Genomic DNA, 26,944 nt, shown 5'->3' on the forward strand with positions numbered 1-26,944 from the left:
AATCCATCAAAAGAATTTACGAGACCTAAGCATGTTTGCACCTAATACACGAAGCTAAAACCAATTTGCAAGGAGAAATAGACAAATCCACAATTATCCTTAGGGAGTTCAATGCCCTCCCCAATAATTGTTAGAACAAGTAGGCAAAAAACAAAACAAAACAAAACAAAAAAACCCAACATCAAGGAATCAGAAAGAGTGAACAACCAAATTGGCCTACTGGAAATGTCTAGAACATTCCAGCCAAACAACAACAGAATATATATTCTTTTCAACTGCATGTAGAAACGTTTACCACAATAGGACAAATCTGGGCCATAAAACATGACTTAATAAATGAAGTGCTCAAGTCACACAAAACATGCTCTCTGATCATAGTAGAATTAAATTAAATATCAACAACAGGAAGATATCTGGAAAATCCCCAAATACTTACGAACAGACTTTTTAATAGTCCATAGGTCAAAGAAGAAATCAAAAGAGAAATTAAAAAGTATTCTTCATCAAATGAAAATGAAAACAATCTCTCAAAACTTATGGGAAACTGCTAAAGTAGTACTTGAAAAATTATATCATCAAACACCTGTAATAGAAAAAAAGAACATTCTCTCAAATGCATGACCTTAGCCTCCACCATAAATTAGACAAAGAGCAAATTAAGCCCAAAGTAAGCAGAAGAAAAGACACAATAAATATCAAAGTGAAAGAATCAATGAAACAGAAAATAGACAATGAATTAAACTAAAAGCAGTTCTTGGAGAAGGTTAATAAAATTGGTAAACCTCTAGCTATACAGATCGGGGTGGGGGGGGGAAGAAAACAAAGAAGATATAAATTATATAATATCACAGAATTTATGAAATTCTACAGATTTTATAAATATTAAAAGGACAATAATGAAAAACTTTACACATATTAATAAGCTAAAAGAAAAAAAGACACGCTCTTAATAAATGAGGAAAAGCATTTGACAAAATCAAACACCTAATCCTATTTTAAAAAACCCCCAGGGGTGCCTGGTACCTCAGTTGGTTCAACATCCAACTCTTGATTTCGGTATAGGTCATGATCTCATGGTTGGTGGGTTCAAGCCCTATGTCGCTGCTTGGGACTCTCTCTCCCTCTCTCTCTCTCTCTGTCTCTCCCCTCTCTCTTAAAATAAACACTTAAAAAAACAAAACAGAACAAAACCCGTTTCAATAGACTCATGCAACAAGAGAACTTCCTTAAGCTCACTCATCAAGTTAAACCTAACATATTTAACAGAGACTGGCTGAACACTTATTCCCCAAAGATTAGGAAAAAAGGCAAGGATGTTCACTCTCACAACTTCCATTCCACATTGTACCAGAGATTCCAGCCATTGCAATAGGACCAGACAAAAAAAGAAAAGGCATCTGTATTTAAAACTAATAGAACTGGGGCGCCTAGGTGGCTCAGTTGGTTGAGCATCTTACTTCAGCTCAGGTAATGATCTCTCAGTTCATGGGTTCGAGCCCTGCTTCAGGCTCTGTGCTGACAGCTCAGAGCCTGGAGGCTGCTTCAGATTCTGTGTCTCCCTCTCTCTCTCTGCCCCTCCCCCACTCACGCTCTGTCTCTCTCTAGAATAAACATTTAAAAAGATTTAAAAAATGAATAGAACTGTTTTAATTTGAAGATGACATAATTGTCTATGTAGAAAATCCAATGGTATCTACAAAAAAGCCTTATCGGAACTAAGAAGCGAGTTTAGCAGACTTGCAAGATAAAAATCAATATACAAAAATTATTGTATTTCTATATACAATTAGAAATTGAAATTTTAAAAATATCATTTACAATAGCATTAAAAATGTGAAATAATAGGGATAAACCTAAGAATAAATGTACAAGACCTGTACACTGAAAACCACAAAATATTGGCTAAGAAAAATTAAAGACAACCTAAATAAATGGAGAAAGATGCTATGTTTGTAAGTCAGAAAAATTAATATTGTTAATATTTGAGTAAAGCAGACCATCCTCCATAATGTGGTTGTACCTCATCTAATCAATTGAAAGCCTTACAAGGAAAGACTATGCTCCCTTGGGTGGAAGAAATACCATCTCCAGACTGCCTTTGGGCACAAGACCACAACATCAGTTCCCACTGGAATTTCTAGACTGCTAGCCTGCCCTGCGGATTTCTGACTTGCCAGCCCCCACAATTACATGAGCCAATTCCTTAAAACAAATCTCTCTCAGTGTACACACACACACACACACACACACACACACACACACACACACACACTCTATTGATTCTGTTTCTATGGAGAACCCCGACTAATACAGTTCCAGTTCCCTTTTGCTGTGGTTAGGCACACTGAGTAGAGTCAGAGCCAACCTTGGTGATACATTTCCTAAATTGTTACAGGTTGTTTTTTAGTAACTTCCTTTCCTATCATTTCTTCTCCTTTCATTGCTGAACGTTCCAAGTTTCCGACAGATGCTGAGGCTTCTGTACTGCACACTAGGGATCCAGGACACCCCAAACCAGCTATTCTTCCTCATGTTCACAAACAGATCTGCCCAGCCCTCCGTCAAAACCCTCCATGAGTGGGCATTCCCACAGGGCCATCTGTGGAAGGGCCTGGCTTGCTACTTGAATAAACATTTAGATCCTGAAGGGAACTTAAAGTCATAAATAAAAATTCTTGTTTTTAAATTGTTTAGATTGTTTTAAATTTAAATTTAAATTAATTTAAATTTAATTTAACTTTAATTTTACTTTAATTGTTAAACTGTTTTAAAAATTCTTGTTTGAAAGAGAAATCCAGATAGGAGGAATTGGCTCAAGGTCACAGATTAGTAAGTGGAGGCCTGAGGCTTACCCATGTCTTCTAACTCCAAATTCAGGCTCCTTCACATTCCTCTAACCCACATCTACTCTTAGCTCTTACTATATACAACGGTAGTATCTTTGACTCTGTAACAGGGAGGGACCTTTGATACTCCAGAACTTTGCAGCTCATTGGAACTTGTGTCTGCAGCAATCTGGAATACTGGGCTTTTGACCCTGGAGAAGTGTTAATTTCCTACATCTGAACACCAGCTGTCGGGTGCTCCTTGACACAAGTGTGAGGGATCCAAACAATATTCTATTTGGACTAGTGTATCAGTAAGGCATTGATATATCAGTGGGAAACTATGCACACCATCCTTAGCATACCCTTCTGGGTTACTGGATTCTAGCCCTGTTCATCCTCTTTGAGGCAGTTTGCAACTCTGTCTAAATTATAGGTAATTGATAGATACATAAATTCTGTCCAGTCTGCTGATGATTTCAATTGACTTCCCACTGTGGAAAATCCAGTTTTGCCTCCATTTGCAATTCACCTCAACATTCTTTTACTTCATATAAGCCTGCACTGTTTTGACTCTTCCTTTGAACTGATTATCATATCTGCCTGATTCCCTCATATCATATGAATAAATTCTTTAAACACATTTATCTTTATATCTGTATGTGGGTCATGATGTTACCTTCTTCTGAAAATTATCTTTTAATAAGAGGAAGAAAGAAGTACAAAACTCTGGGCTGTAGACATTAGACCCAAAGGAGAACACGTGGGCAGGTTGAGGCAGGAAGTCACCACACTTAGGTAGACTCAGTGCTTCTCAGCAATCCTAAAAGGTCTAGTGGGCTCTGAAATACTGTCACTTTTCTACTTAATAACTCTAGGAGTGTAACCATTGGTTAGTGTAATATGTTCATGTTGGAGTTTACTAAAAATGTCAAACTGTTTCCAAAGTGATCACACAGATATATTACCTTACCAGTAGAGCCTAAGAGTCTTGCTATTCTTTAACCATGTCAATCCAAGGAATTATCAGATTTACTGATTATTGCCAAACTAGGTATCAAGTGATATTTAATTGTGGCTTTAATGTGAATTTCCTTAATTATTAATGATGCTTAACTTTCCCTTTTGTTTTCACTTAAGTCCTCTGACAATGAACAGTATATGCAATGAATCATATTTATCTATGTTTTCTAATGATTACCTATGCTCCTGGAAGGGGAGAGGAGACAGAAAGAGCACGAACAAGACAGCTAAGAGTTACCCATATTAGATAAAAATAATATAAGCATTGGAGATTGTTTACATTTTTGTTACACCTGACATTTTAAAATTTGCACTTCTCATCTTGGTCATTCTGCTTCTGCATTTTTACATGTTTGGAAAGGATCTGCTTCTTTTAAAGATGCTTTTGAAATCCCAAACCATAATGAGCCCTGCCTGCTTTGACTCATCCTTCCGGTTTGAGTTATGTACCCAAAGGCATGCAAAACATCTGTACTACTAAAAGAATATTTTCCAGGGCTTTAAGTCCATAGTGAGATTTTTTTTTTTTTAAAAAGGTTAATTATACAAACATTTTTACTCTCCTTTTTTCTAAAAACCTTAAGCAAATACTTTCCCTTGGGATGGGTCATTCATTCTCTATAGTTTCACTTTCTGAATTGAAATGGCTTTTCTTTCCCATTCTACTCATTTGTCCATTAAATAAAACTTTATTTAGGATCAACTGATTGCCAGGTACTGATAGAAGTGCTGGAATATTATGAGTGAGCAAGACAGACAATTTCCCTGCCCTCATGAAGCTTATATTCTAGTTGGGGAGGCAAATACTAAACAAGTATATAAAGAACAGCATTTTGGGTAGGGATGAGTGCTATAGTAAGTCAGGATGGGGGTGGGTGTTAATGGGTATATTTTGTAGTGTATTTTGGCAGATAGCCCTTAGTAAGCAGGATAGTGAGGGAACTCAAGCCATGTCATATGAGGAACTGTTGAAGCATTGAGCTTAGACAAAAAGACTTAACTCAGTCTTATAAGAAAGGAAAAAAGTTTTCCTAGACACTTGAGTCTCTGGCTAGATCTAAAAATTAGACGAAATGCACATTAGCAAGAAAAAGCACACACATTTATTTAATAGGTTTACATGACACAGGAGCCTTCATAAGGAAAGAAGACCTGAAGAAATCAAATATGAGTGTTTTTATGCTACATTTGAGGAAGCTTGAAGAGTCATGGAAAGAGGTAAGACAAAGAGTATGAGTAAAGTGTGGGAAACTGGGGTCATAGAGATCCCTCTCTGTGTCCACTGTTTTCAGAGATAAGGATGCTTGTTTCCTCTCGGTAAAGGGAAGGCACCTCTCACATGAGGGTTATATGACCTGCTTCAGAGAAAGGGCAAAAAATCCTTCCTGCTCATGCCATTTCTCAAGTTCCTTCAGCTTGTAATATTAATATGCCAAGACGTCAGATTTTGTGGTAGCATGTCCTGAACCCCGTTAGTCTCTTAAACAATGTCAGACTATGGGCAGCAGATCTACTTGGAGATTTCATAAAAGATGTTTATTCCCAGGCCATACTCTGGACACAGAATCAGAATCTCTACAGCTGGGGCTCAGGAATCTAAGTTTTAATAAGGTCCTGTGGCTATTTTGATGCACTGTAGGATTTGAGAACTGCTGACTCGGGGGAACACTGTTATCAATTAGAAAAGGAGCTGATTTGTTTTTTAAAGCCCAGAGTGCAGAACTGGGACGGATGTATAGAAGCTTCTGAAAGATGTATTTGGTCAAGGTTAGTAAGGACAAGGTTGTGATCAGACATCTAAAAACACAAAATAGGTTGCCTCAGGAGTCAAAGAGTTAATTCCTAGACCCCGGAACCGTTCAATGGGAAGTGGATTGACAAGGTCAAGAATATTGCCAAAGAAATTCTAGTTTTAGCTATGTACTTGAACTGGAAGGCCCACAGCAAAGATGCAATGTTGACTTGTCTCCTGGCCTAAAGAATGGACTCTGTGATTTAAAAACTGATGTGTAGCATCAGTACAATACTATTACTGTGGCGAATCATGGGTTATCATCATATGTGGACAAACCGGAACGATTAAATTTCTCTAGGTAGTCTGTTTGGGGCTCTTGGAATTTCCACTACCATCTCTTTCACAGGATGTTCTCCTCAACATACCTGAACAGTGACTGGCTCTCAGAGTCGTCTCCTGACCAGGAGTATCAGCATCACCTGGAAACTTACACACACAGCCCCCTACTAATCAAAAACTTAGCAAGCTGTGTTTTAACAAGGCCTCAGGAGATTCTCATGCATGGCAAAGTTGAAGAACCACTGACTTGTTAGAGAAACAGAATCCCAGGGAAGTGAAGTGACTTGCCTCCAGCGACACAATCTATCTGAGGAAAGAAACTGGCTCTCATGTTTCTTCTCATCTTTTCTCTTCGTTAGGACGAAATGGCTTTGTGAAGCACATCGCTATCCCTTGGAAAGGTCAATTAATTGCTCAAAATCTACCCTAAAGAAAGTCTCCTACAGGTTAAATATATAGGATTGTTTGAGCACTGCTGGCAAGCAATTGGACACAATGTCAATATCCACCAGTAAAAGAATGGCTAAATGAATGTTACCAATTTTAATGATGGAATTACAAAGGAATGCACTGGAGCTATGAAACAACATAGACTTATCTCTAATACATATTGTTAAACAGAAAAGGAAGGTGCCAAATAGTACGAAATAAGTGATTCGAGTTAAGCTAAAAACGTGGGGTTTTTTGCCCCTTTCTTGATCTTTCTTCCCCCTCTGTGTTGTGTATGCATGTATGTATGTATTCTGAAAGGATAACACTACCAAAAGAATGATGGTAACTCCCTAGAGAGGAGCCATGGTGCATGCAGGATACTGAAAATTCAAGATGCAGAGAGAAAGACTTTCGTCTCATATGTAACTTTTAAAAATTTTAGAGGAAAAGTTATTCACACATTATTTTTGCAATTAAAAGTTAATTTCAAACATAAGTAAAAATTATTATGGTTTAATTACAATGTACCTATATCCTCGTCAAAGAATTCTGTACCTACAAATTTGACTACTATCACTTCCATCTAAGTAGATTCGTTCCCAATCAGACAGCAAAAAGTATCAACCCTTTTCCTATTTAAAAATATTCCTTGAGGGATCCTCAATCAACGTCAGTGACCACCCAGACTGTCTACTCAGATATCCAAAATACAGGACAATTATCTGAACAATTCAACCCATATAAATAATTTTCTCTTAGGTTGATAATGGAGGGAACTGAGCTATTCTGGCTTGGATAATTTGATAATTACCCCCAATTGCCCATTTCCCTTTAGTGTGTATGAAAATACAGATTTAGTTTTTTAAGTTCTTTCTTATATTTACCATAAGTTCCTTTATTTTAATTTTTTTTTCTTCATGTATGGCCTTCAGTAAAGACAGAACAGCTGGCCACCATCTGCTCCAAAAAAAAAAAAAAAAAAAGCCATTATATCCATTACATCCTTAGGAAGACTCCTAAATTTGGGCTGTGGGATGACAAGTCATGTTGATCTGTGCTATTAGATTGTGGAAGTCCTGAGATTGTAAATTCCTTCTAATTTAGTATTACTATAGCACTCAGCACACACAGTAGGTGCTTAACAGGGTGCCTGGGTAGCTCAGTTCGTCAACTGACTCTTGATTTCAGCTCATGTCATGATCTCACCGCTGTGGGATTGAGCCCCCCATCAGGCTCTGCATTGAGTGCGAAGCCTGCTTAGGATTATCTCTCCCCCTCTCTCTTTGCCCCTCCCGCATTCGTGCACATGCTCTCTCTCAAAATAAATATATATTTAAAAAATAGGTGCTTGATAAATGTTGCTGATGCTGTTACTGCCTCCTCATAAGCTTTAAATAGGAGGCCTCCTAAAGAAAAAAAAAAGACACTGGGAATTGAAGATTAAGGCTGAGTTTACTCACAAATTAATTTGTAACAGAAAGTTAAACTTTATTTTTTAAAAATTTATCCTTTTTATTTATTAAAGTTTATTTATTTTTGATACAGAGAGAGCATGAGAGGGCCATAAAGAGAGGGAGAGAGAATCCCAAGCGGGATCCGCACTGTCAGTGCAGATCCTGATGTGGGGCTCGGACTCACAAACTGTGAGATCATGACCCTGAGCCCAAACCAAGAGTCAGATGCTTAACTGAGTGCCCCCAGAAAGTTAAAGTCTAAACTGATTATTCTATTTTACAACTGGTAAAATTATTAATTTTTTTTTTGAATTCTACAGACTGATTTCATAGTGATTACTTGGGTGGTGTTCAACTGTCTCATTTACATATTTTGAAGACAGACTTTGGAATCAGGTAGACTCTTATTTCATAGCCTGACTTTACAACACATTACCTGTGTGATTTTGAGCCAATTTCCTCATTTGTAAAACAAATAATTTCATGTATTTGGGGGGCTATTACCAGTGTTAAGTGAGATGATGTTTGTAAAGCACTAGCACGAAGCCTATCATCAGCAGGTGGTCAATAAATACCTCTCTCTCCTGTCCTCCTTCCCTTTCTTTGACAAAAATATAGTTTTCTCTTCCCTGACCCAAATGTATATGAAAAAATAGCTAGCAATCTTTCCTCCGAGTCACCCCTAAACCATGGTGCTCAGGGGTGGGCAGATATTTACTATGAATCAAACAGAGCACGTTAGAACAGGGATGGGTAAGAGTTCAACTGTGAGTCGGCTGATGGACTGGGCAGAGGTGTCCTAGGGCACCATGTTAGGGGGATGCCAAAGCTGTGAAGGCAATGTGCCTGGGCTGAGGAGCCAGGGCCGCAGCTGGGGCTGGACATCCCATCTCCATGCCCCATCTCCTCACATTCTCCTCTCCTCTTCCACTTTCTCTCCTCATTCACTATTTTCTACATTCTTATTTGTTTTTTCTGCTTCATCATTATCATTAACATAACATAGTCCCACTAAATTTGTTTTAAGGAACCTCCCAGCAGGGACACAGTTTTAATTCAGCCACTGATTTTCATCGAGTAGGCTGGGCAGCCAATCCAAAGGTCCAGAGTGGCAGCCCTTCTCAACTGCATCGACACTGTCTCCCTTCAAACATCTTTCTTGTTATTTTCCTTTGCCATTTCTTCCTGCACTGTTCCCACAGCATGGCCATTGCCCACTGGGATTCTATGTCCTCATGGGTTGTTTCCTGAAACTGAATTAGCTCATGTGATAAATGATGATACTCAGTTCATTTTGCAAGAGCTAACATTTGTTGCAGGCTTAAAACTGCAAACACACCTTTCCATGGCAATGGAATTAAAGGGTTCTCGGTGTCTTGCCTGTTTCTAATCAGGTACTTCTGTATTTGCTAATCCTTAAACTACAATCTTGAGGAAGAAGCTGGGTAGCAAATGAAGAATGGGTGGGTTGTGGGGAACTAAAAATATCCAAATTCAACTCAGCCCCTTAGTCATTCAGTCACTCCCTCCTTCAATTAGTAAACATTAGATTTCTTTTCTGTGACAAGCATAATTAACGTCTCTCTCATTCCATTCCCACTTCTTCCTGGCTGAAAAAACACTAGTTTTCCTTTGGGTTACAATCTTCCTAGCCCCAGTCCTGTTCCCTACTTTCTAAGCCTCTCTCTGTTGTGAAGAATGATCACACAAGTCTGTTCAGGCTAATGAGAAGTTTGTGAAATGGCTTCTGGGAAAACGTTTTCTTTCCTAATAAAAGTCGGGCAAATGTGGCTGGCTTAGTCATTCATCTTGTCCCTTTCTTCCTTTGAATGAAGACATGATGTCTAGAGAGACAGCAGCCCCATGAAACTATATGCCAACCCACACAGTAAAGATGGTAAAAAGGAATGAAAGGAGGTCAGAAGGCGTTCAGGACCCTGGTGACATCACTGAACACATAAGCTAAGATTAAAAATAGCTTACATCTTAATCTCTTTTTGCGAGAAACAAACAAATTTTTGTCAGTAGTTTTCAATTTGGGCAGTTTTGCCCCCAGGGTACATGTGGCAATATCTGGAGATATTTTTTTTATTGTTGTGATTTGGCAGTACTGAGGAGGTTATTGGCATCTTAATACAAGGAAGCTTCAGAGGGAAGGTGACTGGGCTAGAGATTAAAAGGTGGGGAGGAGGTGACCAGGTAAAGACTTTCCACCAGACAAAATAGGAGGTGTAAAGGCCAGCATTGTGTATGGGCCTGGAGGTTAGACTGATGGTAGTCTAGGGTGTGTAAGAGAGAATGGTGGGGGAAAAAATGAGAATAGTTGGTTGGTGTATTATAAGAAGCCTTGCCTGCTGAGAGCTGAAGGCTTTGGGTTCTATTCTGTAGGCAACGAGGAGCAGACCAGTTTTATTCACAAGAATGACATGATTATCTTTATATTTTTAGCAACATAACTAGTGGCAGTGTAAGGAATTATGTCCAATAAACAGGCTGGGGTTGGGAAGACACATTTGGAGTCTAGGCAAAAATTCAGCTGAGAGACTACCATTCGCATTCTGAAAAGTATGGCAGGAAGTAGTCAAAAGGAGAAAATATATATTTAGGATGCCCTGTGTCACATGTTCTTTTGTAATCCATCCAGTACATGTTTTCTATTAACCCAACAATGCTAAAGACAAGAATGCGCCTTCTCTGTGTTCTCAGCACCTTGTACAGAACTTGCCATACAGGTAGGTCCTCATTGTACATTTTCTCTTGATAACAGGGAGGATATATTCATGGCCAGGATCTAAGAAGCCCTGTAGGTGAGTGGCTAATGGGACATGTATATCCACCACTTGGATTCATCCAGGAACTACTCAGGAAAGAGCCAAAAGGAGTACAAAGTCAAAGGCTGAAGTCCAAATATGAAAGACTTGAAAATCAAGGTCAAATTTAAAAGCGTCTGGATGTCTAGAGTCACTCCGGACCCTCTACTGACAAAAATATCTGGATCTGAAAGGATCCAGATCTAGAATCCAAAAAAAGTCAATTTGCCAACTCTGGAGATGCCTTCAGTGAGGAGTTTTGTATGTCATTTCCTTTAGAGTATATGTAAATAATAGTGGTAACAATAAAGCACCTTCGCTGAGGGGATGGAGGTTTAGAATAATTTGTTCCACATTTTTTGAGTACCTACTCTGTGCCAGGCATTCTATTAGAGATGTGGATGTATACATAAAGGCGGAGGTGCATAAATGACCTTTTAGGAGACATTTTTTCATGAGGGCATCCTTGATTCTTCATAAATGTTCAGGAGTGACAACTGTGTCCATAATCCTTGGCATTCAGAAGGCTTCTTGGTAGCTGCCAGTGATTCTGCTACTACTTGGAAAGTAATTATAAAATCAGGTAACTCATTTACAAACAAGTCACATCAGAACCAATATAAAGGTCCTAATAAATGTGGTTCCTTTTAAAGATCACTCATTACCCAACTCCTTGGGATATTACATCCCTAAGAATGCTCTTTTGTCACAAACATTTCAAGGACTCATTTTTAGAACCTAAATCTGAACTTCCACTTAAAAACTAGCCTCAAAGTTGGTAAATTTTTGTCATGTACATGTGTTAATTTTCAGAAATAGCTAAGATTAATTCAGGGCCAAGTCTAATAGAAAAGGTGGTCAAACTGGGTGTTCCCAGAAGTCAAATAAAATAATTGTGTGCTTAGTTCTGAAGGAAGTTCCAAATAAAAAATACTTTCAATAACAGCATAGTTTCTTGGAAATAATATATGTGTGTTTCTGCAGCTGCTGAGAGGATCACCCCCACTCTCAACGATTATGAAAAACTAGTATCAGTTGCATTAAGTCATACATTTAGACTCAAATTCTTCTGTGTAACTGTATATTCTTTCTGTCACTGCCAGGAAATTCTACAAGTTTACAATACTTCATTGACCTCATATTAATTACAAAGGGAAAACATAGGAAGAGAATAATGAGAAATAGTAAACTACTGACAGGAAAGATCTTAAAGAAAATTGAAGGTGTTATGTACATTAGGGAGATCTCAAATAGTCCTAGGATTGCAACATACAAAATTCCACATGAAAGATAAGTAATCTTTCTTAGGTGGAAATTCCTTGTATCATGGGGTGTAAAACTGCGATGTCCTGAGTCAGGGGAGTAAATGTCATTCTGCTTAACAGACGTTGATTTAACAACTATTATGAATTGAGTCCTGGTACATACAGTTCTCCCTCTGTTGGGAAAATAAGGAAAGTTGTGCACCATAAGATGGCTGATGGGACTAACATAAACTCTAGTTAGAGACTCCTCTTCCGGGTTCTTCCTGCTCTGTTTGCTGCACACGCAAAAACCACCATGAATGTGCAAGATGACGTTATAAACTACCCCTCCCACTTGCATTCAGGGCTCAGATCTCTGGAGAAGAATCTCCTCTGAGCCCGCCAGTGTAAAATAAAACTCCGATCCACCAAGATCTCCGAGTGCCACTTGGTTTTTCCGCCAGTGATCCAGTCTGGTTCCATAACACCTCCTGTAAGCCTGAGTGTGGGAAGCAGGCATTTCTGGAAGACTCAGAGGCCAGGTAAAGCCAAGGAATCTGCATGCAATCTCTCAAAATCTTCAGGATGTGGGTTCTATGTATTCCTGCCTTCTCACGCAGACAAGGAAATATCTTTTACAGAAATGTCAAGTGACTTGCCAAAAACTATATTCACAAGTAGATTAGAACTCTGATCTCATTACTAAATTGCACTATTTGTTGCAATAGTTTAATAAATGAATGATGAGACTTTGAATTGAATGTGCAGTCCTATCTTACAGACATTTGCCAGAACACATCCCAACACATGCTGTCCTATACGTTTGCCCCAGTAGATACTTTCTCCTGGACCATGCTTCAGGGACCAATGACCATGAAGCCAATGAACATTCACAGTCATTACCGCGCTGGCCCTCAATAGTATGACTTCAAAAGGCTTCAGCTACCTGCCCAGCATTGCCAGGTGACTTCTCTCATACCTATCCTAGAATAAATACTTCCAACCCACCTGGCCCCACTGATGAGAAGGTGTTTAGAATGACCTCTCTCCTCCAAGGCTCCATGAATGGAAAATAGGAAGGACACTTGCAAGTTTCGTCAGAAAAGGATGATGGGGTGAGGAAGTATTTTAGGTTTGGCCAAGTGGCAGATTTGGGTGACTTGGGGAAGTCTTTCCCCATTCTGGAACCCGACAACATAATCCCCCAAACACAGTCTTTCAAGATTCAGTCCCAAATGCCAGAAAATACAAAACGGTAAAGAGTAACATTAAACAAGTCTTTATCTTTTATTTATCTCCACCCGATATACCTTGAATGACTCTGTTCCCTGCCTTTGATTGTTTTGTCTGCATTTCCTGCTAAGAGTTTACAAAACAGCACTCCTGAGCAGGAAGATAAGAGGCGCACCTATTTGTTGAATAACATCAAGGAAGAAACTGCTAACTCATCCATTTTGTTGTTAAATTGCTCAAAAGGATCAAAATACCAATTAACTTGCTGGCTCAGAAATCTTTGATACCCTCAGATTTACTGACATTTTGAAATTCTTGTTCATACTTGCCTAATAGCTTTCTGATTACGAACAAAGAAGTGCCAATCTGTTTAGCATTTGACCTGTTTTCTTAAATATTTTTATGTATTCCACAGTTAGTGGCTAAAAATACTTGACTAGTCACATTCATGTGCTAAAATAGTCTTTTTTTTTCTTGTTCCACCTCCAAATTTAAGAGGAAAAAGTTCAAAGACACTTCTTTTTAAAAAACCATTTCATTATTTTTAATTTAAAACCTCTCATTGCAAGGAATTTTTTTGCCTTTTCTTCTCCATAAAATGCAGTGGCATTTGGAAGACTCAAAGAAGCAAGATACCATATTAGGATCCATTCTTCCCAGAGAAAAAGTTGGAAAAATGACCTTGAGCATAAGTTTCAGAAAGGAGGTAAAAAGAAACTACAGATGACTGACGGGGTGCAGATTTTATAATGGGTTTTAACTTTCCTCTCTGGGTGTCCTCAGCTAGCAGTGCACCTCACAGGTGGTTTTTTGTTATTGTTGCCCTCTATTTCCTCACAGAAAGTTTTGTAAAAATTCTACCCATAATCCCATAAAACACAATGCATCCCCATGGCCGTTGTATAGAAAAGAATAGGTTTGGGGCACCTTGGGAGGCTCAGTTAAGTGTCTGACTTCAGCTCAGGTCATGATCTCACTGCTCATGGGTTCGAGCCCCACGTTGGCTTCTGACAGCTCGGTGCCTGGAGCCTGTTTCGGATTCTGTGCCTCCCTCTGTCCCTGCCCCCCCCCCCCACACTCACTTGCGCAGGCTCCTGTGTGTGCGTGTGTGTGTGTGTGTGTGTGAGTGCACGCGCGCGCGCGCGCGCTCTCTCTCTCTCTCAAAAATAAATAAGCATTAAAAAAAGAAAAGAAGAGGTTTTCACTCCTAAGTAAAGTCAATTTCTGGGTCTAAAAAGCTCCAAAGCAATTTATTTCAATACACACTGCTTGAATCCAGTGGACTGAGGAGTTTAAACGTGTGGACACTAAAGACTGCATGGGTTCAAATTTCTGTTCTACAGATTTCTGTTCTACTATTTACTCATGGGACCTTGGGAAAGTCACTTACATTTCTGTGCCTCAATTTCCTCATCCATAATATGGGAATAATAACAGCATAGCTTACAGGGCTGTTCTACAGAACAAATGAGATTATACCTAGGACATTCTAAGTGCTATGTAAATGTTAGTTATCCTATTATATCAGGCCATTGTTTTAGCATGCAAGAGGATTGGGTGCCTGGGTGTATTCACATCTACTAGGATCTTGACCCACTTGTGGAGGAATACTTGTATCTGACCAATTCAGTATCTGGAGGTTTTAAAATCTAAGGATATATGTAACATACAAATATCTATGGACATTTTAATGTTTTTTAAGTGATCAGAGGGTGCTTACTCTGTCCTCCAGACCACTGCAATTCAGTTGAAGCACAATAAAAATGCAACAGTTAAACAAGTAAATGGCAGCTGGTAACTAGCCAATTATATGTTAGGAGGCAAACAGGCAGAAGCAGCAATCCCAGGGGACAGGGATAGCCACAGCACGGCCATGTTTAACATAATGTATATCCCGAGATGCTGGCCTGACCTTTTCACAAACTCTTCAAAGAGGATGCGGTGGGAATACCCCTGCCTGCGGATGCTGACTGTCTCCAGGATCCCTGTGGAGCGGAGCTGGGCCAGCACACTCTCTCGGGAGAACTTCAGGGCCTCTCGGTCATCATTGGGTTTAATGCAGCGCACAAAGTGGGGCTGTCCGACCACCATTTTAGAGAGCAGATCCATCAGAGAATACTACCAGGGGAAAAAATACACATGAAATAAGGTTACCACAAACATAAAGGATAATTACAACGTAGGCCTACCAGGGGCCTCTAGAGCCGTTTATGGGCTTGCAAACAACTCACACACCTTTTTGAGGCCGAAAAAGACACCAGCAATAGGGGGTGATAATATAGGTTCTGATGAGTACTTCTAGCTGTCTGTGGACTCAAAAACATTCTTTAAACATCACCTAGTGCAAGCAATATCCCTATGTGGCAGAGACATAGCTAAGATCATGCTTGGGCTATTCTAACTCCATTGCCAGAACGAGAGTCTTTGGTATTCCAAGGCAATGCTCCCCAAACTGTACCTGTAATTTAAAATGTCTAGCTTTTAGGAAAGGGGTCAGTTGCTTCAACCTAAGAACCACCAGAAAGTCTAAGCAAATCCTACTGATACCACTGGTAATGAAGCAGAAGAAAGACAAGAAAATGAGAGAAGGAGGGCAAAGAAAATTGGAGAAAAGGAGATTATTTTGAAGCTCAACTAATACACATCGAGTGGCTGGCAGGGGGCTCTCACAGAAAGGGGGCACATGGAAAAGCTGAGCACTGCTTGTGTGGGGATGGCCTCAGCTAATCCTCAGGGGCATCTACTTTTGGAGCTTCTCTTTTGGATATACCTTCAGGGGCAATTACAGGCCACACAGGAGATCAGTCCCATTATTCCATAATCACACCTCCTACTGATCCACAATGGTGTTACTTACTTGCCAAAGTATTCTGTTTCTCAAAATAAACATTTGAGGCCCAGTATTTTGAGGACACCAAACTGGTTGTCATGGGTATATTTCTGAAAACCCATAAGACAGAGGTGGATTTTCTTAAGACAGGTACTCTAAGATCTTGATGATTTCACAGGGTTGTTCAGAGCCTTCAAAACCCATGATACACACACACACACACACACACACACACACACACACACCCAAGACACTAGGAGGATACAGCCACCAAAGGAGACAGGATCAGGATAGGTCTCAAGATAAGAAATAGGTGGCAGTTAGAAATGTCCAACCATGAGAGTGATGAGGCAGGAGCTGAATGTCCACCTGCTAGAGAAGCTGTAGCAGGAACTGCTGCATGGATGGACTGCTGGACTCAAAGGTCTCTGAGCCCAGTTTTAGTCTACTTCTGAAGTACAACTGGCTAGGTCAGACTTCTTGGCTCTGGATCCTTCTTAAACTTACTAGCTTTCCATGCAGCTTTCCATCCATGGTACTGGCTCCAAGGTCCCATCCTTCAGCCTGCCTTGGCAACTCCAGCTCATGACCACTTGACTTCTCATCCCTGGGGATCCCCTTCCTATTGCTACCCCACCTTACAACCTGAGACCAGTAATTCCATCTTTGGAATTACTCATCACATCTCTACCACAAAGCTGCCTAGACCTTAGCTCCCAGTGGTGGTACATGATCTCTAAGGGGCTTCTAACCCCAGTGCTTTATAATTTGAAGATAAACAAATACGTGCAAATTGGTACAAAGTTCTGCATCTTATCTTACCTACATAATGTGCATTTAATAGAGCCCTTCTAGGCACAACATTTTTACTCAAAGGAGTCATTTTACTAAATGAAATATCAAGAATTGGGGCAGCAGAGATGGGAAATAATTGGGCTTTGCAATGGATCAATTCGATCTAGGAAAATAAAGTCAAAACTAAGACAGATTCCCTCAGGATCTAAAATTAATAAGCCACCTTCTGTAATTTTATTAACTACTTTATTTTTCAGTAAATATGCTGGAAAAGTGGCCGGTTCCAGTAACTTTAAGGCCAAGAAACAGCTCAAATGCCAACAGAATCAATACATTCAATGGACAGGGTTATGTGCTAGGGACAAAGAGTGCTGCACCCCGCCGGTAGACACGTGGGATTTCATCTGATCTTTCTGGAATCAGAGAACCTTATACTTGGAGGTAGGCTCCCCACTACATTTTTCTCTCCTCACACTCCCACCTTTCTTAACTGACTCTTATGCTTTGCTCTTATTTCAATGATCCTATAATATCTGGGCCTTTTATGGGAAGGGTTGGTAAGTCCTTTCTGGAAATAGGCAGAGCAGAGACCAAAAAGACTCCATACCCGGAAATAAGAAGCCATGGTCTGCCTCTTCATGTTGGTGGTTTCTTCTGGATGCCGTATCACCTCCAGAGTGTCCACCTGGAGCAGAGGCAGAGGGAAGTGGTTTGAGGATATAGACATTTTCCAGATTTTCCAAAATGTAAAAGGCTTTTTGGTTAAATACCTGAGGGACCTTGAAGTGTAGAACCCAACAGTGCATACTATGGGGAGAAGAGTTAAGACTTATAAAAGAAAAACAGAATTTGCACTGTTCTACTCACTTGGGAAGGACCACACTCTGCAAAGTATCATACGGTCTCAGTATAAACACCACTCACTGGTATTTCTTTATTTCTTGATGTCCTAACGTGCCCCTGTTAAGTTCTCCAATAATGTCACACGAGACCAAACTATTCCTTAAGAGAAAACTGAGCAATGACCCATGAGGCTGGGTGATTATAAAGACATGGGCCCAAAGCCCGGTTTGAACCACAGGGAATTCGATGAGCTCCAGTCACCTTCCTGCCATCAAACCCTGCCTCTGCCACCCCTCCCACCTCCCAACCTGCAGACTGGAGCTTGGGATACACCTGTTCCCAATCATCTATTCTAACTACCTAGGCTGACTAGAAGGAATTTATGAATGACACCAATTGGAAGAGACAGCCCATGTTTTGTTACCATGCCTCAACAATAAAAACCCTGCTCCTACACATACAAAGCTATTTGGTTTGCAGAGTGCACGGGTGCCGTTTGAGCACCAGCCTCTGCCATGGCAGCCTCCCATCTGCTCTGAACAGGTGGCAAGGGTATGAAGCAGGAATGTCTGAACTGGAAGATGCTGCTGTCAGCAAGTATGTTCTGCTTGGTGGACTGCTGTCCAGGCGGCCACCTCCCCATGGGGTGAGGATGTCTGCGGCCTCGTTCAACAAAAGTGAAAAGTGGGCGCTAGAAGGGCCGAAGGCATGGGGATGGGGCCAAAAAATGAGGCCTACCACAACGGGTATTTAGGAGACTGTCCAAAATGGAAGGAAACACTTCAATTGGCTTAGATAAAGAAAACAGGTTTATTTAAGAAAGGGAATTAATGGGGAGTTAAGTTTTCAATGACTAGAAAAGCAACCTAAATAGTGAGCAGGAAAATGGGGAGATCTCTGCATGAAGTGATGTCAGGGGGCAGTGCAGCTTCCTTTTTCTAGGCTGCATATTGGAGGCATTCCCAAGGCCATCAGTTCATCTGTATGCAGCTGAAGAAGCAATGGTACAACAGCCTGTAGGTTTGACTTTTTTACTTTTTTAATGAGAAAGGAGGAAATGGAAGCGCAGTGTTGAGAAGGAAGGCTGTTCTAATATAGAAAAAGGAAAAACAAACACAAACACACCTGCTCCCACCTGCTGAGACTATACCGCACTTTCTCTGTGGGCATCTGCCAGGACCCACTGAAGGTTCTCTTCCCCCATCACACCCCCATTTGGAGAATGGAGCTCAGAGCTGGTGAGGTTTAGGGCAAGCCAATCAGGACTGAAGGAAAGAGGATCTTGGCCAGGGTCTGCCTTTCATCAAATTGTAAATTCTAAGTTTTCTTGAACTTTTTTTCTCCTTATTATCTTTCTCCCCAGCCTGACCTTCATACACATGTATACACACATACTCTAAACCTGGGAATTTCTCCACCACTTCCTTTTATTCAGAGGAACCCTACATTAGTTTGAACCTTGCTTTTTCACTTTCGTTTCCTTCCCTTTATTCAAACTAGTCAGTGAGTGCCAGCCCTTCAGGCTCAAGGACACAGGCAAAGAGCAGCTTAAAAACTCATCCCTATTTCTCTATTAGTAGGATTTACCTGTTACCTTCCCTCAGAATATACAATGGGCCTTGGCATTTGAGGATTTAACAGTTTAGTGATCAGAAAGCCCTTGATGGATATTCATTCTGCTGGGACATAATTTAAAAGGTACAGTAACTACTGTTTTCAAGATTAGTACCTGTCCTCTGCAGTAAACTAGAAAAATACAGAATGAAGCAATGATTTTCACTCCAACAGTTATAAAGCTGGTGGGATCCCCTATCTAGCCACCCAGTATGACCTTAAGTTCTGTCCTTCTACTCACATACACAGTAACTCTTGGGAAGTTAGTAAAAACCTGTTTGGTATTACATACAGCCTGCAAGTGCTAATGCCTGTCCACAGTTTATCACCTGCACATTTAGCACTATAGTTTAAAGAATAAATAGCATGCCATTGAGTTATTTTATAATTTAAGAATCTGGAAAGGTCTTGTGTTGGTCAAGGATCTCTTGCATTGTCACAAGGTTCTTCTGAACATGGAGTGGATCTAAAAGAGGGAATTTTGGACAAGGGACATACCAGAAGTTGAGTCTCTTGGTCCTTCAAACTAGGAGACTAGGTGCAAAGCTCTTGTCTGCACCAGGTCTACCATGAACTCCAAGGAACTACCCCCCCCCCCCATTCAAAACCAAAACAGAAGTGAAGGTTGTTGTCTGACCTAAGAGCTTGTCTTCCTGAGCTAATTTAGTTAACAGTAGCCTCATTTAATTAAAAAAAATCTCTTAGAATTCGAAAAGTAGATTTCATTAGGGATATCATCTAGCAAATAGTTCTTCCCAAAGGTGAGAAATTCACAAGAACCAGTTTTCTCCAAAGTATCTTATAAATTTTCACCTTAGATAGGAGGAAAAAGCACTAGAAGAGCTTTCCTAGACCCACAGGATATATGCTAATAGAGAACAGAGTTTTGGAACTGGACATACCTGGTTCAGATTCTAGCTCCTCCACTTACTATCTGTGTGCACTTAGGCTTAGTTATTTACATTCTGAAAGCTTCTGTTTTCCCTATTAGTAAAATTGGTTAGTAAGAGTTACTGCCTTGCACACATACAAGAAGTGACATAAGTTTCCCTTCCATTATTACCATGATTACCATTACTGATTTAGTTTTAGTTTTGTGATGAATGTCAAAGATGCAGGGTTTTCTTTAATGGTAGATGACAGGTTCCAGCACCCATAAAATACAGCGAGATCTTTTTACTTATTGGCAGAGAAAATACTTCCAATGAAACCAATTTTCAAAATGATCGGTAGAACCAATATTCTGGACCAAACCATTGTCTGTCTAACCCAGTATCCTTTCTCTCCCAATGCCAATTTATACAACACTATAAGTCAACTGGAGCTGAGCAATCCTGCTTTCTGCCCACATGACAAATATCCTGCCCAATTCCTTGTGAGAGGTACTGGTTAGCGTTCAAGGTAGTCCTGAGTCAGCTTTATAAATTGTAATACTCCAAGTCCACAGGAAATGAGCAAGTTTCAGTACATGTATGGACTCTACATATGGGGCTTTAGATAGTTACCAAACATGAGTAATAAAACATCTATTGTTTCAATGTAAAATCACAGTAGTAACCACTTTGCTTATATTGCCATTGAAGTCTCAGAATGACCCTATGAGGTTAGTACTATGATTATTCCTGTTGTACATATGAGGAGGTTAAGGCTCAGAGATCTTAGGAAAATCTTCCAGAGTCCCTGCAGCTAGTAATTGGCCATGTCTACATCCGAACCCGGTTCTGTCTGTCTAAAACTTTACCTCTAAAATATTATAAACTGCCTTTCTATATGATTTGATAGAATTTATAAAATTGGTCTGAAAGCATTATTTTATTAAAAAGACTTGCCTCATCTGTCAACTAAATTTACTCTAGGATAAAGACATAGATTCCAAAAAAGTCTCATAAACTATCTAGATTTCAGCAATAAATGAAAAACTGATTTTTTTTCTCAGTCTTAGTAAGTGCCCATTATTTGCATCCTGAAACCTTAGAAGTACTTACATCCATCTTCTGGACAACATCTTTTGTCAAGAATTTTTACTGCTATCAAATGATCTGTCTACCCCTTAAGGAAGAAAGCCCAATGACATCACTCCTCTCAAAGCCTCCACAGCCCTGAACGGAAAAGCAAGACTGGCTTTGAAACCATCCTAATGTGGTGGCGCTGAATGGTGTTGGAGCCAGCCTCCTAGATCACCTCTGTTATTTTATCTTGGATAAATCAGAGAGCGGAGAGAGAGAGGTAACAGTGTGCTGGTATTCTGGGTGTGGAAGGCAGGGGAGTGGGGTCCTGGCAGAACCTAAAAGCTACAAAATCAAATTGAGGAAAGGAAGGAAACATGGGCTGGTAGAGAATATCACACAGGAGTCTTAATCTTTTTGTGCCATGATCCCTTTTAGAATCTGGTGGGAGCCAAAAAAAAACCACGCAAATACAGTTGATCCTCATTATTTGTGGATTCTATATGTGCTTTTTTCTTTAAGGTTTTGTTTTTTATGTTTATTTATTTTGAGAGTGAGTGAGTGGGTGAGAGAACATGCAAAAGTGGTGCAGGGGCAGAGAGAAGGAGACAGAGGATCCCAAGCAGGCCCCACACCAACAGCACAGAACCCGATGTGGGGCTCGAACCCACAAACGGTGAAATCATGACCTGAGCCAAGATCAAGAGTCGGCTACTTAAATGACTGCGCCACCCAGGTGACCCTGTATGTGCCTACTTTTAAAAATTCATTTATAACCCTCAAATAAGTACCTGCAATGCTTTCATAGTCATCCACAGACATACAGAGTGGTGAAAACTTTGACCACCTAATGTACATGTTTCCAGCTCAGGTTGAACAAGGTGACACTCTGCCTCCCTGTTTTAGCTTTCATGCTATAAGCAAGCGTCCTTTTCCAAGTTTATTTAAGTGCCATGTGTTTTGCATTTTTGTACTTTTGGCTAGTGACTACACTGTTTCAAATAGCCCCCAAGCATAGTGCTGGAGTGCTATCTGGTGTTCCTAAATGCAAGAAGGTTATTAAGTACCTCGTAGAGAACATATGTGTGTTGGATAAACTTCATTCAGGCATGAGTTATAGTGCCGCTGGCCTTGAGTTCAATAACACAAATACTGTAATTAAAATACGATTTTATACAAAGAAATACTGTATGTAATTATTTGTAAGAATGTATATTAAATAACATGCCTTTAAACAGAAACACACATAAAACAAGATTATGTATTAATTGGTTGACAACAATGTTATGACCAGAGGCTTCAGGAACCTAACCATGTTATTTCCCCTAGGAGCAATGCCTCAGTATTTGCTGATTCAGTGCTCACAGCAACTTTACAGAACATAATTTTTATGAGTAATAAGGAACAACTGGGGTGCCTGGGTGGCTCAGTAAGTTAAGCATCTGACTTCAGCCCAGGTCATGATCTCACAGTTTGTGTGTTCGAGCCCCACGTCAGGCTCTGTGCTGACAGTTCAGAGCCTGGAGCCTACTTCGGATTCTGTGTCTCCCTCTCTCTCTGCTCTCCCCCACTCATGTGTGTATGCGCTCTCTCTCTCTCTCTCTCTCTCTCAAGAATAAATAAACATTAAAAAAAAGAAACATTAAAAAAATAAGAATCAATGTACTTACAAAATTTTACATGTAAGAATATCAAGAGATTCTAATATCTTAGAACCACCGACACTCCTAAGTGAATCTTCTCTAGGGTTCCATATAAACCAAGTTAAATAGTACTAATACCTTGCCACAAACTCACAAGACTGAAAAGTAGAGTAATACATGGGGTTATAATAGCAATATGGTTATAAAAATTATTGCTAATAAAAATGATCTGGGTCCCTATTATGTGTAGGTAAGCCATTCTCAAAAGAAGTAAAGATATGTATGTGTCTATCAATTCTGAGATAATACTCAACAGGATTATGTGTGGCTGAATTTATTATTCTTTATTAAACAATTTAATATTCAATGTAAATAAAAATATATGAAAATTCAGAGATGTGATCTATTTATTACTCTATCACCTTTCAGATAATTGGTTTTCGGAGTTAGCATATGCAATGAACATTTAACCATCCGATCCTTGAGATCCTTGCTTAAACATTAGTAGGCAGGTTGGAACAATTAAAAATATTTTACAGAAGGATATTTACTAACCCTTCTAACATCCCTTATGCACAGACAAGTACACTGCTCATTTTTCAGAGGGCAAAGCAGAGCGATAAAAAATGGTTTGGTTTCTTTCCTCCCTGCTGACTCCATTTGGTCCCAGTTATCCTCCTTTGTAGGTTAGTAATAGCCTCAAGGAAAAAGGCTTTATCTCTTTCTAGATAGACTTTATTTCCAAGTGTCACTATTCTGTATTTTAAGTGGTCTTTCTGAGAAATCACGTGAAGGGGTCCAGAATACTCCTAGTGGCATAGGTATTATTTTGAACTGAGGACATTTGAGAATCAACAATTGCAAGAAGACGCTTATTCTGAACTCCCCTCATCTGGCTAAAAACAGGACCTCTCAAAATAATCCAACTGTCATAAAGCTCCTCCCTGGCAGTTTCACAACCTGCCATGGAAGACTGACTCCTATCACCAGAGAGGAGAAATGAGCACTGGGATAAGAAATTGCCTAAATAAACACTCGCAAAACTATCATATCTCCCATCTATTCTCCTAAGGGACCATTTGCTTTTCTCAAAAGTCATTTGTTCTCCCAGAAGTGCCCTTCTCCCCCTGTTTAATCCCTATCAAGATGGTATATAAGTCTCAAATTCTAACTACCCCTTTGAGTCACTTTTTTGAGTGAGCTCCTGTATGTGCATGATTAAAATCTGCTTTTTCCCCTGTTAATCTTTCAGGTTGAGTTTAATTCATAGTCCCCCAAGAAGTGAAGTTAAAAGGGTAGAGGAAAAGTTTTCTTCCCTGACACAAGATTGTAAGGATGCCATGATATTGTTTCAAATTTCCTAATTCTTGATCTCCTGGCCTTCCATCTCTTGACCAGACTGCCCCAGCAGTGTGCCAGATAAACTAAAGTTGCCTATTCTAGGATTGTCCCCAAGGCAGGAGCACTCCATGGTCCCCATTATTTTGGGTACAAACCTGCTACTCACCTTGGCTCTTCCAGCACTGAAATGAGGAGGCAGAGATCTTGAGGCTGCTGTTATCCTGGCTCTCGTCTGGGCCAAGTTACCTAAGCAAAAAAGACAAAAAAGTTAAAGTGAAGGAAAAGTTAAGGAATAGTATTATGAGTAATTTTTCCCTTTTGGCCTTGTATTTTTATTAATTTTCCAAATTATCTTCTCTGAATATGAACAATTTAGAAGAATTTGAATTTTGAAACCTTAATGACATAAATTATAAACAAATTGTAATAATTTATAAATTATAATTTATAATATAAACTGAATTTATATTAGTTTCATAAACAAACAACAACAACAACAACAACAAAACCTCTCCAACTCACTCAATAAGCTAGGAAAAGAAAAAAATTACCACAACATAAAGAGGACATAAATGAAAAGCCCACAGCTAACATACTCAACAGTGAAAGATTAAAAGTTTTTCCTCTAAGATCAGGAACAAGGCAAAGATGCTCACTCTCACCACCAACTAGCAGCCCTAGCTCAAGCAATTAGGAAAGAAGAAGAAATAAAAAAACATCCAAATTGTAAAGAAAGAAGTAAAGTGATCTCTGTTCTTTGGTGGCACGATTTTATGTATAGAAAACCCTAAAGATCCCATCAAAAAACCTGTTAGAATAAATGAATTCAGTAAAGTTATAAGATGTAAAATCAGCCTAGAAAAATCAGTTGCATTTCTATGAACTAACAGTCAAAATTTGAAAAGGAAAGTAAAAAGCAATCCCACTTACAATAGCATCAAAAAGAGTAAAATACTAAAAATAAACTTAACCAAGGAGGCAAAAGACTTATATGCTGAAAACTACAAAACATTTTTGAAAGAAATTAAAGAAGACACACAAGTAAACGGAAAGACGTCTTGTTCTGGGGGAAGAAAAGAATCTTTCTCCTCTACTCATCTTAGGTTCATTTCCTGGGGCCCTGAAAATTTGACTGACAGAAGACACTTTAACAGGAGAAAAAACAAACAGAAGTTTATTACTATATGCATCACACACAAACACACAGGAGTACCCAGTAATGAGTAACTCAAGGGGTGGCTAGAATTGGGTCACATAGCATCTTAATAAAAGAACAAGAAATTTCTACGTAACTGACAAGACAACAACAACAAAAAAAGATCTTTGAGTTTCTAGGGGCAGTAAATTATGGAAGGGTAAATATATGGAGAAGTTAATGGAACGTAAGGGCTAGTTAGTGAAGTTTTGTTATATAGATTCCTCTGGTGCTGTCTCTGGGCTGATAAGGGTCTAGAGTTGTCTCTGGTGCGTAACTTTTGTTCTTCCTGATACAGAAGGGTTGGGGTGGGGGGACACTTCTACAAATTTACGCAAATAGGGGGAGGGCAGAGAGCTTTTCTTACATCTGCTTTTTCTCAATTGCTTTCAGCTCAAAATAATCTTTATGCCAAAGTGGTATATTTTAGGGTGGCATATTCTGCTACTCTTTACTATGTTCACAAATTAAAAGACCTAATATTATTAAAATGTCCATTGCTACCAAAAGAAATCTATAGATTCAATGCAATCCCCATCAAAATCCTAATGGATTTTTTAAAAATATAAATATAAAAAACAATCTTAAAATTCATCTGGAACCACAAAGGACCCAAAGCTCCCAACAATCTTGAGAAGGAAGAGAAGAGCTGAAAGCTTCACACTTCCTGATTTCAAAATATCTTATAAAGCTACAGTAATCAAAATAGTATGGTAGCAGCATAAAGACAAACATATAGACCAATGGAACAGAACAGAGAGCCCAGAAATAAACATATGCATATATGGTTAAATGACCTTTAAGATGGGTATCAAGATTATACAATGGGGAAAAAGCAGTCTCTTCAACAAACTATGTTTGGAAAACTCAATATCCTCATGGAAAAGAATGAAACTAGATCCCTAACTTACACAAAATTCAATTCCTATTGGATTAAAGACTTAATGTAAAACCTAAAACTATAAAACTCCTAGAAGAAATTATAGGGGGCAAGTTTCATAACATTGATCTTGGCAATGATTTCTTGGATAGGATATCAAAAGCACAGGCAATAATAGCAAAAATAGACAAGTGAGATCACATCTGCAAAGGAAAGGAAACAATCAACACAGGGAATGGCAACCTACACAATGGGAGACGATATTTGCAAACCATCTATAAGGGGCTAATTTCCAAGATCTATAAGGAACTCCTACAACCCAACAGCAAAAATTAAAATAACATAACCTGATTTTAAAATGGGCAAAGGACTTAAATAGGCATTTCTCCAAAGATGACATAAAAATGGCCAACCGGTATATAAAAAGATGCTCAACATCACTAAGAATCAGGGAAACACATATCAAAACAACAACAATATATCACTTTATACTGTTAGGATAATCATTATAAATACAACAATAACAACAGAAAATAACAAGTGTTGGCAAAGACATGGAGAAACTGGAACCTTTGTGCACTGCCTGTGGGAATGTAAAATGGCGCACCCAATATGGAAAACAGTATGAAAGTTCTTGAAAAAATAAAAAAATAGAATACCATGTGATCCACCAATCCCACTTCTGGGTATTTATCCAAAACAATTGGAAACAGAACTGTGAAGAGATATTTGCCTCCCAGGTTCATTGCATCACTGATAACA

The 26,944-nt window shown here is 39.3% G+C and overlaps 1 protein-coding gene across 13 annotated transcripts in view; it reads right to left on the minus strand.

Annotated features, from left to right (window-relative positions):
- The window catches only part of MYO3B (myosin IIIB), a 489,550-nt gene that overhangs the window by 147,919 nt on the left and 314,687 nt on the right, over positions 1-26,944 (minus strand). For 12 of the 13 annotated variants that reach the window (XM_047872791.1, XM_047872792.1, XM_047872794.1 and 9 more), the window contains 3 exons: positions 24,274-24,353; positions 17,328-17,405; positions 15,008-15,213 (listed from right to left, as the gene is read on the minus strand). In XM_047872791.1, coding sequence (XP_047728747.1) covers positions 15,008-15,213; positions 17,328-17,405; positions 24,274-24,353 — 364 coding nt within the window. The remainder of the gene's footprint in view (positions 1-15,007; positions 15,214-17,327; positions 17,406-24,273; positions 24,354-26,944) is intronic. The other variant, XM_047872800.1, reaches the window with a different exon arrangement.

This window comes from Prionailurus viverrinus, chromosome C1, assembly GCF_022837055.1.
Source record: "Prionailurus viverrinus isolate Anna chromosome C1, UM_Priviv_1.0, whole genome shotgun sequence".
Lineage (NCBI taxonomy): Eukaryota > Metazoa > Chordata > Mammalia > Carnivora > Felidae > Prionailurus > Prionailurus viverrinus.